This window comes from Etheostoma spectabile, chromosome 2, assembly GCF_008692095.1.
Source record: "Etheostoma spectabile isolate EspeVRDwgs_2016 chromosome 2, UIUC_Espe_1.0, whole genome shotgun sequence".
Taxonomy (NCBI): Eukaryota; Metazoa; Chordata; class Actinopteri; order Perciformes; family Percidae; genus Etheostoma; species Etheostoma spectabile.
In genome coordinates this window covers 9,908,322-9,925,616 of record NC_045734.1, presented here as the reverse complement: position 1 = coordinate 9,925,616, position 17,295 = coordinate 9,908,322, and the positions used below count along the sequence as shown (strand labels likewise).

Sequence of the window (17,295 nt, the reverse complement as noted above, 5' to 3'; positions counted from 1 at the left end):
AAACAAGTTCCTTCCCGAGGCGATTTTGCAGCGACACCGTGGCTCTGTCCAGCGCCACCCATGACAATAATGATTGGTTTTATGGTAATAAATCAGAGCACGTTTTTCTCCCCTCACGGAATGCTGTATGGACTAGCTAGACCCTCTTCCGCAGCGCTGTGGAAGAGGGTCTGGCAAAGTGAGACTATAAAAGATAATACTAATCTTCATATTGTCCCTGTCTTCAACAACTTTATTTTTTCTACTTTGTTTACTTCCATAGCCACTGTTGCAAGAACTAAAAAAAAGTCTACATTCTCATAAGTAACGTTTTGTAATGAATGTCTCATTCTCTTACAGCTTCCTGAGTACATCTACGTCTGCTGCTCCTGTGCCTTCTACATCACATGCACACATTTGCTTGAAGGATCTGAAAAACGCCATTGAGGTGAGAGGAGGTATTAAATAAAATAACGTTTTGGTTATGTTTATCTTTTACCAATTATAATAAAAGCATTTGTTTTATACCAGATGTCAAAACCATCATGATTTTATGTTCACTTATACTTTGTTGACACTTTCCTGTTTGTGTACCCTTTTTACACATGTAATGGATAGTTGGTTTTGTTTAATATTTGAAACATCATTCGAAACTCTAATCTTTTAAATTTTGTTTTTTATTTTTTGTACCCGTTCAGAAATCTGATGCCATGCTGTATGCCCCGTCAGCTAGTGATGTCAAAGTAAGTTGTCAAAGAACAACAGAGAACGATGAGAAGATCAGCGTACATGTCTGCATACTTATGTCAATGATGTTTCAATGTAAATTGGATAAGTTGTCTTATTGTCAACATATCCTATGGAAAAGACCAAAACCAACAATGAATTGATTCTACTAACAAGTATTAACTTTATGGTCAAAGCCTGAGTGTGTCACAGAACTCTATAAACAAATAAATGCATAATTGAGCTGCATTATTGTACTGGTTGACATTTACTGTCATTGCAATGAACCTGGACACTATAGTTTGAGTGAACGAGTCAACCTCTGTCCAGCTGGCAGTAATACTCATTAATGCACCAAATGAGTATTAATCCCTGACTGAAAATAGTTGCACCATTTACTCTTGTTTGAGTAAGTGTTTAAAAACTACATTGCCCAGTTGATTTAGAAAATGCCTTAATCATTCTTATCCATAATGGTGGTATGGCTCCATGGATGGTAATGTCAGTGAGTCCACCACTTAAGTGCTGACTAAATCTCAAGACTTTTAGATGAGTTGCCATAAACTTTAACACAGACATCAATGGTCTGCAGAGGATGATGCCAAATGACTTGGGTGATCCTCTCACCTTTCCTCTAGCTCCACCATGAGGTTGACAATTGCAGCTTTGAGTTGAATGTCTTAACTATTGTATGGATTGCCATAAAATTTGGGACATGCATATACAGTGGTGTGAAAAAGTGTTTGCCCCCTTCCTCATTTCCTGTTCCTTTGCATGTTGTAACATTAAGTGTGTCAGAACATCAAACCAATTTAACAATAGTCAAGGACAACACAATAAACACAAAATGCAATTTGTAAATGAAGGTGTTTATTATTAAAGGTGAAAAAAATCCAAACCATCATGGCCCTGTTTGAAAAGTGATTGCCCCTAAACATAAACTGGTTGGGCCACCCTTAGCAGCAACAACTGCAACCAAGCGTTTGCGATAACGTGCAATGAGGCTTTCACGCGTCCTGGAGGAATTTTGTCATCATCTTTGCAGAATTGTCCTAATTCAGTACATTAGAGGGTTTTGAGCATGAACGGCCTTTTTAAGGTCATACCACAACATCTCAATAGTTCAGGTCAGGACTTTGGCTAGGCCACTCCAAAGTCTTCATTTTTTTTCTTCAGCCATTCGGTGGTGGACTTGCTGTTGTGTTTAGGATCATTGCCGCTGCAGAACCCAAGTTCGTACACGAACAGATGGTCGGAACATTCTCCTTCAGGATTCTCTGGTAGACAGCAGAATTCATAGTTCCTTTTATCACGGCAAGTCTTCCAGGTCCTGAAGCAGCAAAACAGCCAGACCATCACACTACAACACAATATTTTACTGTTGGTATAATGTCTTTTTTATGAAATGCAGGGTTCCTTCTATGCCAGATATACTTGGACACACTTCCAAAGAGTTCCACTTGTCTCATCGGTCCACAGAATGTCCCAAAAGTCTTGGGGATCATCAAGATGTGTTGTGGAGAAATTGAGACGAGCTTGATGTTCTTTTTGGTCAGCAGTGGTTTTCTCCTTGGAATCGCCATGCAGGCCATTTTTGCCAGTCTTTTCCTGATGGTGGAGGCATGAACGCTGACTAACTGAGGCAAGTGAGGCCTGCAGTTTTTGGATGTTGTTGTGGGGTCTTTTGTGACCTCTTGGATGAGTCGTCGCTGTGTCTCTGGGTAATTTTGGGCGCGGCCACTCCTGGGAAGGTTCACCACTGTTCCATGTCTTGCCATTTGTGGATAATGGCTTCACTGTGGTTCGCTGGATTCCCAAAGCTTTGGGAATGGCTTTATAACTTTCCAGACTGATAGATCTCAATTACTTTCTTTTCCAATTGTTCCTGAATTTCTTTGGGTCTCGGCATGATGTGTAGCTTTTAAGGATCTCTGGTGAACCTTACGTGTCAAGCAGTCTTATTTAAGGATGCCTTGATTGTGAACAAGTGTGGCAATAATCAGGCCTGGGTGTGGCTAGGAAATTGACTAGGTGTGGACATCCACAGTTATAGTATGTTTAACAAGGGGGGCAATCACTTTTTCACACAGGGCATGATGGTTTGGATTTTTTTTCACCTTTAATAATAAACACCTCATTTACAAATTGCATTTTGGTTTACTTGTGTTGTCCTGACTATTGTTTAAATTGGTTGATGTCCCGAAAACATTAAGTGTGACAAACATGCCAAGGAACAGAAATGAGGAAGGGGGCAAACACTTTTTCACACCACTGTATATATATATATATTTATATGAGGCATTGGTAGTTTTCGTCTTTCCTCGGGATTGATTGATGAAAAGAAAAATCTAGAATAATGCCAAAGTATCCTTTCAGATTTAAACATCACATTGCCATCAGCCTACAGATACATTTTTCTACTTATTGTTCAGCAGAACATTTGTCTAGCTAGGGGAGCAGTTGTACTATTAAAAAAAATCAACTGACAGAACTCAAATTATATAGTGATTTGTGAGCATACCTGCATGAATCATGGTGTGCTCAAAGGCTTGACACAGCTGCAAAAACATGTACATTTTTGTTTATAACTGTTGATGTAACATATATAACTGCATGTGTCCATATTGATGCATATCTCTCTTCTAGGAGAACTGCAAAATGATGTCGCTCAGATGTTACATATTGGAGTTGTTGGTGGTCATCATGGAAGAAGAAATTGTGGGCCCTAGAGCAAATTGCATCCGTGATTTCAATGCCACACTGCCTAAAGATAACCCTGTAAGTCCTGTTAACAAAATCCTCCTTACAGTGGACTGTCTGTACTTACTTTTTTAACCACCTGTCCTTCTCTCATAACTATTGATGAAGCTGGTATTAACATTATCAGTTGTATTGTGTAAAACTGTATGCACTTTCATTTTTTTTTAACAAATAAAGTTTTTCATGGCTGACACATTGTTTCCACCACCAGTGTAACTTATGACATCACACAAACACACTTCTGTTTCATATCAGCTTTTATTCATATATTCACTTTTTTTTAAACTTAATTAATTTTTAAACGTGTCTCTTTTTAATTTTAGGTTGGCTGTCAACCATGTGAAGCATACTCACTTAAAAATATTACAGTATTCTTGGACCGACTAAATAACCTTTTGGAAGAAATGAATACACGGAGGAATACTTAAACGTAACGTAAAACGTAATGTGATGTAAATAACGTAAGCTACACAAATGTATTTGTATATATTTGTAAATAATTAAGTTTTTATTCTGAAAATGTTGTCACACTGTAAGTATGTCAACTTGTGACAATGCATACTGTCCTGTATTTTATAATATAACAGTTTAGATGTATTAAAGGACAGTACTTTATCTCAAGCCGTTGATTATTTTTAACTGTACAGATAAAGTCTCTGACACAGTGTCACAATCTGCCTTTGGGTTTACAGGTTTGAGATAAGTATCAGAGTAGCAGCATGTACTGTATAGAATGTATAATATTATTAAACTCACTGCTAAACACTACTGAATATAACATCTATTATACAGTATAATGAATGTCTAATGCACTCCAGTATCTTCAGAATAGTTGCTCATCCAGTAAATAATATCTCCTAACTATAGAGTCTTTCATTGTATTTCTTTTGTCTTTCTTATACCTCAAGTGTTTGTTAAAGCTGTATTTTAGAGTTTGTTTTGAAAACAGTTGTTTACATCCAGCATGGGCATTCAGACTGAAAACTGAAGTTTGAGTAATAGATCCGAGAGTTAGAATGCTTTTCTGACACCGTAACAACTCTGGGAAGTTTGCATGATGGCAAAACTTGTGTAAGTGGAATTACAAGGTTGATGATGTAACAAAGTAATCTACAAGGAGCTGTGTGGTTTTATATTTTTATTGGACAAAGTCATTACGCCGGATGATAAAGCATTGGGCAACCCTGTGTTTTTGCATTGCAGAAGCCATTTTTTAGGCTTCAGTTTTTGGTCCCGTTGGAAAAGATAAAGGAGCCACACAGTGCTAAAGTTGGTCTGAATGTATAGTGTATCCTTGAGGTCAAGCAAACGCGCAGAGTGCATTTCCTTCTTTATCCAACACACTTTAAAAAAAATCTAATTGTTTATACACATCCGTGTTTGTGTGCTAGTACTCTTCTTCTTCACTGCCTTTGTTGGCACATTGCTATGATTTTTGGTGCATTTCCATTAATAACTGGTGTTTGGTGGAAGAGCATGAAGCTGACATCAAGCTTGCCCGAATGTGTGTGTCCTTGTGCACGATACAAACAAATTGGTGAGCCAACTAATAACTCCATAAGGTTACTACACTTCAGGTATTTAAAAAGCCTAGAAAACGAAATGATGATATTTTTGTGCTCTTCACTGGTGTCATTACATGATGCTCTGTTTGGAATTTGACACTAGACAAATTAAATAAAAGTAGACAAACCCACTTTAAACCCACAGGTTTTAAATTTTTGTGACTGATAGAGGAATTTGGCAAAGATGGTCATCATTTGAGATCCAGAGACAAGATTCCATACTTTAATCCTCAGCTGAAAGGTAAAGTAAAACTAGCGCTGTCTGTAAAAGACAGAAATAAAACCATTTACTGTAGCCTAAATTCTGCTCATCGTGTCGAGAGCGTGATAATTGTAATCTGTGATCTGATAACCTTTAACAAAAGCATCAAATCCAACATATAATCCACCTCCCTTCTGCCAGAGTACGTTCAGTATTTACCAAGGAATATTGTTTTTTGTCATTTACGTTCATCTAAATTTTGAATTAGTCAAACACCAGATAAAAAACAAATACATTCAAATACAAACAATACAACCATGTTAAATAGATGCTTAAGAAATATATACTTTATATCAGCAGATAAACAGAGCACAACATATCATCATTGGATACTAAATACTGTAACCCACATATCGTTAACTGTGAAGGATATGTATAAATGAAATAAAAGAATAGTATTTCTCTCCCTGCATGTTATAGGCACCTATTTCCATCTTTTTTGTTATTAGAACAATTATTCCAGACTTAGTCAAATATCCCTTTGCTATCACTCAACCTAGCTATTATCAATTCAAAAGCATTGTCCATCATCAGCTTAATCAGTCAGTATACAGGGCTTGAAGTGCACAGCCGGACTTATCTTCAATGGCACCATTTATTTTCAAGTTTTGTGGCTGAATGTAAAAATTGTAACTGAAATCTGTAAATAATGTCAAATAAATAATGTCAAATAAATAATATATCTTCATTTTTTTTAGCTTCTCAGACAAACATTTTATGAACTGCAGTGCGATTCCATGAGTAAACACTCATGTATCATGCATGTTGATTTGAAACCGATGGGCTAGTTAACGTTTTCACAGGGTGACCCAGTGGCTGCGAAATTGTGAACAGGTCAAGTCACACAATAAATGTGCACACACATATTTGTAAGTCACATACACGGTCAGTCATAGGCTGTCTCTCAAACCGCCTACTTGCACACTTCAAACACTTAGTTTTAAGTACGTATATAGTGTTGATGACGCAAAAAAGTCAGTGCACTGAAAGTACCCGGATGGCACCCTAAAAACAGTTGAGTGTGGAATGATGAACCAAAGGGCGTAAGCCTCTCCTGTCTAAGCGTAGCTCCTATGGTGCCATTTTGAGGCTACCAAGCCATCACCCGCCGTTAACAGTCTATCGACTTTTTTCATTTTTCATTTTGGCGCCACTTTGACAGCGAACAACACAAGAAAGAAACACAACAATGTATAAAAGGCTCCATTACCTTCTAGCTCAAGTTATGGCTCTGTAGCAGTTGTTTTTGTATAAATAGTCTAAAGATTGTGTCATAACCACACGACTTGCTGTCGCACAGTAGAGGGTATAGTACAGGGTAAGCTCGGAGCCAGTTTGGACTTTCATTGGCTATTTAGGTTTAATTACTAATGTGAACTAGCATTTTAGGTAGCAATAATTAGCCTGTGCCTATGTTATCTCCTAACATATACCTACGCTCTCCATCTCTGCAAGATTGGGAATGAGTTAGATTTCTCTTGGCTCAGCTACCAGAAGACTTTCAGACACGTAGCTCACGTCACATCTACGTTGTCAAGCTCAGTTGGAGGCTGCGCAGTAACGCCTAGCCATCACCGGAAAAGTGTTTCTAATAGACTTCACTGGTCTCCGTCCAGAACAACAGGATCTGTTGCTAATTTCTTTAACTGTCTATGGATGGACCCTACTCACACTAAATGGGTGCCTTCTTGACTACATGGCAGAAAGGGGCGGGGGGGGGGGAGGACCGACCGGGGATGTTGACCGGCAGCTGACTGAACGAACACGTCACGTGGGTCTGGCGAATTTCAAAACCGAGCATCATGGTGGGTCATTTATAATGCAATATTGTATTTTACGATAATACATTTTAAGCAAGAAATAGGCCATAAAATTGCTGAATCTGTCTGTTTTTTTAATTTGACAAAGGACAGTTTAATAGATTTTCGTCAGATTTTGAGAGGCGGCGAGCCCAGCTGACTGAAAGTGTTTTAACATAAGTGTTCCTTCGAAATTGGTCACTACAGCAGTAAGTGGTCAGTGCACATAAGCAATGTGACACAGCCATAGACAACAGTGTGTCCGCTGTAACAGTTGTTCCCTGCAGCAAATTTACAAATTCCACTATGGCCACTCCAAGTCCAGCCCTACGAAGCAGCTCGACTGGTTGGGGTTAGGCATTTCGCCTTGAGTGGTTAAGGTTAGGGGATTGGTCAGGGGATAGGATCTGTAGCCTACATGTAAACATGGACGCCTGGCCAATAGTAGTGTGTGAATGCTATTGAAGGGCGTGGCCATTGTGGGGTTTCGTAATTTTGCCTCCCGGCAACATCGTGGTAAGTTTAAGTGCAAAGGCAGCAGCTCTATTACCGGGGTCTAACTTATGACGAGCAAGCACTTTCTTACCGCTGCTGGCATATAGTAGCTTCCTTAAGCAAAACGTGCAGAAACAAACATCAGGCTGATAGAAGGCTCTCTCAATTTCTAGCACCTACTGCAAAAAGGATTGACTTCTCTACCTACTTCTTCTATCCATGCCCACCGCCATTTATTTTTGAGTCCTTTATCCATGGGTAGGACATCTTCCCCAGGATTCGTGAACTTGTGCTCCATGCTTTGGCTTTCACCAACAATGCTAACGTGACGTGTGAATCTCATTCACACCGTGTTGCCAGGACCCGCCCGGCACTGCTTCTGAAAGGCTGTTAACGTTAGTTAGAGCTGTGTTCCTCTCATATGATTGGTAGGTGAAATCAATTGACTCAACACACACCAGAGATCTGGAATACTTTAAGCCCTGAGTATATTCTGGGTGAGTCTGACTTTTTCGGTAGCGAAGGATAATCCTAACTGCAGTGACAAAGCTCGTCAGTACTAAACAAAATTTTGCTTTGGATATTCCTGGTGGTAACTCTGATCTATCTCCCAATACACAAAGTTGGGGAGATTTTGTTCAAATTTTTCAAAACATCTTTACAGAAAGGATAATTCAAAAAACATTCCCACAATAAGTGCATGAAGGTACCTGTCTCTACGTTACATTTCCAACGCAAGTTGTTCTGTATCAAGCCTATTCTATGAGTTCTTGTTGGTATAATAGTACCTGTAAATTCTCTTGTGTACATTTACCTCAGACATACTATTCTGTATATGTTAATATGTATTTCCATGCATCTGTAGCCATGGAAAGGTGGCTTACCTTTGATTACTCTTAAATATCAAAGAAGTAAATTCCTGGCTTCCTGATGGGATCTGGATTTCTCATCCTTGTGATAAAACCTCTTCCGTTTGGAGCCCTCGTGATCAGTCACATGCATTGCTGGTGTCTAAATGGGAGGCCCTTTGAACAACTATGCCTCTAGGACTGAGTTCTATCAGTGGAATTCGAACCCAGGTCTGCCACACCAAAGGTATGTGACATATGCACTTTGTATGGGACATGTCCACGACATGCCTTTTGTATTCATACCCTCCTCACACCAGCCAAAAGGTCACACTTCCTAATCAATCAGGACTGGATCTGGACTCTTCTTTGATTATTAAAATGATGACTTGTCCCAAGAAAACAACACATACTGGAAGAACATCTCTGGGCCATCTCTTCCTCCCCCTTTTCAGTTACATTCTGATCTTACGTTTAGATAATCTTCTTTTAATCTTCTCTCAGTGGACATTTGGTCACCAAACGGTTACATTTTGACTAGTTTATTTGAGCTACATTATGTGTTGATTTAACACCATGTTATAGCTTTTAACGTATTAAGAAAATGTGGTTGGGTAAAATTCTATCGTCTAATGACTTAATTAGAATAAACTTTAATCAATGGCCTTAGCAATAAGCAAGCTGTTTTTTTGTGCTTGTTTTGTGTTCCTTTTTAATATTTTATATTATAAACGTTATAAATATAATACATATTTCGGTTCAGGCACTGGCACCGTTTTAATAGTATCGTATTAGCACCAGTATAAAACAAAACAAAAAAAACAACGATACCCAACCCTAGTCAGAACCAACAGAGAACTGAGCCAAACCCCTTCCCCACCAACTCACGCCAAAACAAATTCCAATCTAAACAGTGGAAATCTCAGTGAGCGGCTGTGGCTCAGTGGTTTAGCGGTGGCCTGCCAATCAGAAGGTTGGTTCAATCCCTGGCCCTGTAGTCCCATGTCGAAGTGTTCTTGGGCAAGACACTGAATCTTGAGTTGCCCCCAATGCTATGCATTGAAGTGTAGATGTGTGTGAATGATTATCCGATGAGCAGATGGCACATAGTATGGAAGCCTTGGCTACAGTGTGTGTGAATTTGTGTGAATGGTTCCTGTACTATGTAAAAGCGCTTTACGTGGTCGTTAAGACTAGAAAAGCGCTATATAACTCAGTCCATTCACAGTATAAAGGAAACACAAAAGGAAATGGTTACAAATCAGCTCCACCAGTAAGGAACAACAACACAATACAAGGTAAGTATAAAACATCCAGATTTAGCCAAGAAGATCTTGAAGCTATGAAAGTATCGTCCAGGACGTACACCAATGGAACAAGAAAGCTGGTCTCTACTCCCTGATCACAGGGGCGCCTAAGGCTATGTCACGCTTAAAATCCCCCCTATCGCTTCTGGGCTCTGTCTTAACAGGAATCAGGTCATGAAGGTAAAGAAACATCAGATCCTATCACAGTCCAAGGGGCCCAACTGAACTCTTGTCTAGACAAGTCTCTTAACGAGGACTCCTTAGGCATCCAGGTCGGACCACCAGTCCTACAATTTCTATTTCACTTTGAAGAGTAAGGAGTAGCATGAAAGTTCTACCTTTCCATGATGTTTAAAGACACACTCCAACATAAAACTCTCCCTAACAAGACTGCAGATATTACCTTAATGTCATTAGCACTTGTCAATAAGCTGCAAATAATGGCCCACCGATCAAACAAAGACCTAAAACATATAAGTTAGTCTTAAATGAATATATCTTGCTAGTTGGTAATGTTTTTAATGCAACACATGGATTAAATAATGATGAATTAATCAACCATGACTAATTGAACTGTAGTAGTTTACTTAAACGCAAGTTCAATTAAACGCACACCAGTGAAATTGAACACATATCATCATACAATCACAAATATCCACATCAATCCCTTACTTTCTTTTATTTAAAATAGACAATTGTAAATGTCTGACAAACAACACAACAATTACATTTCAAACATGCATTAAGGTCCAAGGTATCAACCCTTAGAATAAAAGTGTATAAGAATACAAAAATAAATATTTGAGTCTTATATATAGCATTCAGAAGTGATGGTCCAATATTCTCACTCTGTTCTAACTTCCACCTGTACTTCCTGTTTCACTGGCCTGTACCTTGAGATAAAAAAAAAATATATGGAAAAAGATTAAGTTCAACCATTAAGAGAATGGAATGAGTTAGAAAACAGATTCAACATAATGTATGCTTTGCAATACTGGTATGTTACAGTTAGAAAAGTTATATTTGCTATGTTCTTTGCTTAATTTCAGTGTTAAACTATTTGCATGAAGTCTGTGTGCAACTAATTCCGTTTCTCATGAGATAATCATGAGAGCCACAGAAGGTAGAGCACATGGGAAGGAGACCCCAGGCCTGACCATAGACAAGTACACATGATATCTCTGGAATTTTACTCCCTTTTCCTCTATAAAAAGCTGCTGTTAGTATATCGGGAGTCATTTTCTGTACTTCTGCTGTGAGTGCTGTAAACTGACTACTTGCAAGTAAAAAACTTTCGAGATACCTCCAGTGATTTTGTCCATTCTTTGATAAATAATTATCCTAACAGTTACTTATTACAAATGAATGAAAATATTTGCAACAGTCAAAAACAAAGTGTAGACCTGAATATGTGATGCCATAAAAATGTACAGATCAGCTGATCAAGAACTTCAGAAATGGACAAAATCCTGTACAGCAGGACACTCTCAGCTCTGGATCTGCACTTTCATCAAGTTTTTACTGAATCACCTCTAAAATAGCTCAGAAAAGGTAGTAAGCGAAAATCTTAGCTAATACTGTTAGGGGGCGCGCGCGCACACACACACACTTCATGCACACAAAAGCAGGTTGGACAACTTAATGTCTTAAAACAAATCATTAACATACGGTTTGCCATTACAGTTGCACTGCTTAGGCCATAAAAAAACAAACAAGGCAATAATTGGAAAGTGCATGAATTTTAAAATAACATTTTTGGCAAATCCAGCTTGGGAATCAATGAACACACACTTTAAGCAAAATCCAGCAAGTTATTTTGGTTACAATAAACAATAATACAACATTTTAACCATAATGTATAAGCTTTCATAGTTACTACTTGGGTAACACACAATGACTGGTTTTACAGTACATGGCTTACGTCCTCAAGAGTCAACTTTGCCGTAAGTTCCCTCCGGTGGTCGGTAGCACTTGGGAAAGGCCATCAGCTGCAACATGTTGAAGGCATATTTCCTGCATTTAATATTCTTTTGAACGTTCTCAATCCGACATCCTTCTCTGGTGATCAAATAAACAGGGTGAAGAGGGAATGAGAAAAAAAGAAAGAAAAACAAAAAAATAAACATGAATGAGTTTTTAAATTAGGTTTGCGATGATAAACAAAATACAATTTAATTTGGTCTCTAAACCATCAGCGATGAATTATATAATCACATCTGTGTGGAGATCACCTGAGACAGCCAGTGCTGCCGCACACAACTTCTGATTACCACTTTGGAACTCAATTTTTGTTTGGTATGGGTTCAAGTGTCCATTTAGTTTGAGTATACTCAAGTTGTGTTTGGTATGCTGAGGTTTAAAGTTCATTCATGATCTTGGAAACAGCAGTTAAGAAATGCTCACCACAAGGGCCGTTCAGTTGTCCTTAAAGTGCTCCAAAAAACATAAATTTTCGGTGACAACAGAGAAAACCCAGTCTGCTGCTAAAGACCAGGGGACATGAGAGGAAAAACCAGAAAAGCTACTGAATGGGCCTTGTGCTGAGATTGTTTTCTCAAATGTTTAGTGTGGTTTATGAAACAGTAATGCTATTAATTCAATTCAACTTTATGTATAGTATCAAATCATAACAAAAGTTATCTCAAGATACTTTACAGATAGAGTAGGTCTAGACCACAATCTATAATTTACAAAGCCCCAACAATTCTAGAAATTCCCCAAAGAGCAAGCAACTAGTGCAACAGTGGTGAGGAAAAAGGAATGATGGGACTTTTATTTTTTTGCTTAGTTCTCGACATTAAATGGTTTTCTGGGGATATAAGTTGCGCTCACTGTTTAAGTTGAACCAATATTTGCTTGCTCTTTTTTGAATGTTAATGAATAATGGGAATTTTCCTAATTCAGCCCTGCAGGCGATGCTCATGGTTTTTCTGTGCACCTGAGAGATGCGTTTGCAGAACTCTAAATGTATAATTTCCAATTGGGCTATATTCTGGTTAGAAAGAGGACCCCACTCCTCACTACCATAGAGGAGAATTGGTTCTATGACAGATTCAAATAAGACACAGATTTGAATTATTTGACTGTCAAATTGTCTTTTTACTGCATCAAGTGAAAGTGCTTTCTCTCTCCGTTCAATTGTTGCTGGGTTAAAACTTCCAGTGGAAATCATTCCTAAAGAAGTACAGTTCTTTGATGATGTACGTGTACGTGATGTCATGTACGTGTTCCCTAATGTAAAGATATATTTCCCTGACATACACATACGGACCTACAGCTTCTCCACATCTTTTTTATCTTGGTTGCATTTCCTCTCCCCTGCCCTCCCTGCAGCTGTCCCTTACGGACTGTTCATTTTTTATTTAAGGGGTCACCGGAGGAGTTTTGGGATCTTTAGTCAAAATAGTCTTGACCTTCCCTTCGCCAGCAATACATTTTTCTACGACCCTCCAAAATGATTGGGGAAAAAGACATGATCCTCCCCAACAATTTATTGATGCTTTCTGTTCTGGTTTCCGCTTGCCAAACATGTACAGCTATCATTGTTTTTGTTTTGTTTTTTACAATTAAGACATACATGATATAACCTCTGCCTTCTCATCTTACACATCACACTCCAAGATGATGGCCATTTCAGTAGATTTACTTAACATTGTTATAGAAACACAATAAGCATGAAAACTAAATGCACACTTCTTGCATTACTGCATTACTTTAAATACCAGTTAGTTACTCCTCTAGTTAACTCGTATTCACATGAAAGAAAACAATAAAACATTGAGACCATTCTACACAGCACACTGAGTTCAACACATGAACTGGTTGCTATGGATTCGTCACTAGGCTTCCTCCGTCATCTTATATTGTAGCATATAGGTAAAGCTGCCAAAGCTGAACATTATCTAAAACCCATTGATGTTATGCCAGGATTTTTCTATGTGGAACTTTTGTGAGGAACATTGTAGAAGGCAAGTAATTACACGCTACAACACGATTGGCTCTTAAAATAAATTGGGTCTTCTCTATCCTAACTTAGCTACATCCAAAAGCATTAAGATAAAGAAAAATACATAAATAAAAAGAGGGATGTGTCTGATTTGGTTGATTTGTTCGATTGAAGTTGTTAAAGACAAATCAGGATAAGCGTCACTGAAGAAATAATGTTTGTATATATGACTGAATAGTCAGCAAAGATTGTGTATCTGTGTTGTGTGGCTGGCCATGTGTATGAGTGCACTGTGTGTGGACCAAAGGGCAGTTAAGAATAGTGTGTGAGAGGGTATTTATAGGAATGCTCCACTGCATGTGCAATGGACAGAGTCCTAGGGGAGAAATGCCCTAGGAGAGTTAACTAATTTATAAAAACTTGGTAAAAATGTCATAAAATATCCAGAGGAATGGTATAAGAAGTCCAATTTCCTTCCAGTTTGGAAGCCTTCACTATGCTTGCTTCTAAAGCATAAGAAACATAATGGGAGAAAGATTTTAGGATAAAGTAGGCTCAGGCCTGGGGAAAGTATAAAAAAATAAAATAAAGAAAAAATAAAGAAATGGAAAGGAAAACGTGAAGGAGTAACAGCTAGCATGTGTGATTTGCGTCTGGAACCCATACCAGTGACTGATCATCCATTGAAAGTTAGAGACGAGGGGACTGACTGTTGGGTTTCAGGGCATCACCTCTGCCATTCTAAAAGGGAGTTGGACCACTTGTTTTAAGGGGTGAGGCATCTAAATGATTTTACATTAAATGAAATAATTCAAAGATTTGATAATTGTATAGGGTTTTGAATTTTGCTAAGGTTCCCCAATGTTGTGCAAAGTTGTGCAAAAGTCATGGGTCAAAATTTGGGAAAATGTGAAACAGAACAAATAAATCTGATTCCTATGAAAAAAACAGAGCAAATGAATTACATTCTGATGAAAAATAAAATTGACTTGGTTTGAATGTTATTTTTTCATGAAAACTAAGAATGGTAATGTTGCTGCAAAATCTTTAAGAATTATATAAAACAAATAATCAAAAATGGGGTTTTAGTAAATATATAGGCCTACAAGTTCAGTTGAAATGATTAGCTGTTAATTAGTTGGTTGACTGCTGTGATCAACTCCAGTTTCAAAAATGTGAGAACTTTTCTGGGTCATTTTTGATACTTTAATTAGCTATTTTTTATAATATTTTTCTTACGTAGGTAATATTTTTGAAGCAACATTTTGAATCAAGGATGTCATAAGTTACAGTGTAGAAGGATAAGCAAAAAAACTAAAACAAGTATGATTAAAGTACAAACAATGCTTCTCTGAGAGTTGTTTTTTGTGCAATCAGTGCCTGGATGGATGTCAGAGCAGGTCCGTCTCACTCCCTCAACGAGATGCAGGACTGGTGACAAGCTGTAGCAGAACTACGACAACAAGAACATAAAGGACTCAACCACCAGCAGTCCAATTCGACAGATCCTGGGTTCAGTATTCAATTCCATCGCCGACATGCTCTCCCCTCAAACACTTGCCTCAGAAACAGCTGGTGCTGCAGAACAAGCTGAGAGGGAGAGGCTGCAGATTTTAAACTGCCAATGGTTGAAGTGGAATCCCAGATGGTTTTCAAGGCATGATCAGGGACTAAACTCAGGAGAGGTATGATGCTGAAGGTAATAAAAGTTATCCACAGTTCAGAGAGTGGGGTTGAAGGCTTCAGAGGAGAATCCTGAGGTTTCCGTCACCTGTCAATAGTCAATAGACTCTGTCTGAAGGGACAGTTGATAAACGATCAGCAGACGGACTGAGAGAAGTGGGGGGGAGTGAGGGACTGGATTTTGCTCTGACCCATTGAGGCATGAGAAGGAGGTACTGCACCAACAAGTACACAGTTTGAAAACACACATACTCTAAAGAAGTAATTGTTTTTACTCTTAATTGTTTTTACTTTAAAATAATTCTCACATAAACACAAATATGTGAAGTGTTAAGATATGTCTATATCAAGCAACTTGGTAGGCCAAAAATTATATTTTGTCTTTACCTGGTGATATACATTCTGTAAAATTTATATTGAATTTCCTAAGCCAGCTTCGACCAAGATTAGTGGCACACATGTTAATTCAGTTGGTGTAACAACATGGGCAACCGTTGAACATATTGTGTGGTGCTGCCCAGATAATTTATGGGGTAGTGATATCATGTACAAATTTGAATTAGATCGATGTAGAGATTGTAAAGAAGCAAATTGAGAGTGTAAAATTTTGAGAACTGTGAGTGACTATTAGTGGAAATAGGCTGCCATTAACATCGGCAAAGTATTCTTGGATGGAGTTTGAAAATGCACCCTTTATCTTTAACACAGAAGGACAATGTGCATCACAAGTGTCATATGACCATATGAAATGCAGGAGTGGCTGTGATAAAAAAAACAAAAAAACAGAACTACTCCGAATTCTAGATGTCTTTTGGTCAAATGAAAAGCTTTTGCATCGGTTAATTTGTCAATAATCTGTTTATGTCTTTCTCTTTGAGTACAGATTTGCGAATGGAAATCAGTTCATTACAGCCAATGATGGATCAGCATCTTTTGTAACATACAGAGAGGTTTAGAAATCTGATTCAAAGGTTACTATTCTGCATAAGCTGAAAACTGGTGTTACTGTAACTGTTAGAAGGTAAAACAACTTACACTGGCTCCCGAGTGGAGCTGTGAAAGAAGAAATGGGAAATTTGTTCTAACTGAAAATCAATGGCCTTAGATTATTTTCTGTGGTAAACATGTATTCCTGACTCAATTCAGAAAATTATTCTGGATATGACCACTTATGTTTTTTCCATGGTGGATTTTTAACATGAATTATAACCTTATGACAAAAAACGAATCACACTTCCAATTTTAATTGTGTGCTAGCAGAGACGGATTACATTCTCTAAACATATACACTCACCTAAAGGATTATTAGGAACACCTGTTCAATTTCTCATTAATGCAATTATCTAATCAACCAATCACATGGGCGTTACTTCAATGCATTTAGGGATGTGGTCCTGGTTCAGATCAGTCTGAGGATCAGGATGTTTTCTTGGCACACTTTAGGCCCCTTAGTGCCAATTGGGCATCGTTTAAATGCCACGGCCTACCTGAGCATTGTTTCTGACCATGTCCATCTCTTTATGGCCACCATGTACCCATCCTCTATGGCTACTTCCAGCAGGATAATGCACCATGTCACAAAGCTCGAATCATTTCAAATTGGTTTCTTGAACATGACAATGAGTTCACTCTCAACCCAATAGAGCATCTTTGGGATGTGGTGGAATGGGAGCTTCGTGCCCTGGATGTGCATCCCACAAATCTCCATCAACTGCAAGATGCTATCCTATCAATATGGGCCAACATTTCTAAAGGTTGCTTTCAGCACCTGGTTGAATCAATGCCACGTAGAATAAAGGCAGTTCTGAAGGCGAAAGGGGGTCAAACACAGTATTAGTAAGGTGTTCCTAATAATCCTTCAGGTGAGTGTATGTTATCTCAATTGTTTGAAATTGAGATAAAGACAATATTTGTTAATAGATTAT

The 17,295-nt window shown here is 38.2% G+C and overlaps 2 protein-coding genes across 4 annotated transcripts in view; one reads left to right on the top strand and one right to left on the bottom strand.

The window, feature by feature from the left end:
- il15 (interleukin 15) overlaps positions 1-4,329 on the top strand; it is a 9,119-nt gene extending 4,790 nt beyond the window's left edge. For 2 of the 3 annotated variants that reach the window (XM_032499800.1, XM_032499815.1), the window contains exons 3-6: positions 340-427; positions 678-722; positions 3,352-3,483; positions 3,789-4,329. In XM_032499800.1, coding sequence (XP_032355691.1) covers positions 340-427; positions 678-722; positions 3,352-3,483; positions 3,789-3,893 — 370 coding nt within the window. In that variant the 3' untranslated portion in view covers positions 3,894-4,329. The remainder of the gene's footprint in view (positions 1-339; positions 428-677; positions 723-3,351; positions 3,484-3,788) is intronic. The other variant, XM_032499807.1, reaches the window with a different exon arrangement.
- Positions 4,330-11,467: 7,138 nt separating this feature from the next.
- inpp4b (inositol polyphosphate-4-phosphatase type II B) overlaps positions 11,468-17,295 on the bottom strand; it is a 244,533-nt gene continuing 238,705 nt past the window's right edge. Inside the window, exon 25 of the mRNA XM_032499734.1 lies at positions 11,468-11,799. Within this exon, the coding sequence (XP_032355625.1) occupies positions 11,667-11,799 (133 nt within the window). The 3' untranslated portion in view covers positions 11,468-11,666. The remainder of the gene's footprint in view (positions 11,800-17,295) is intronic.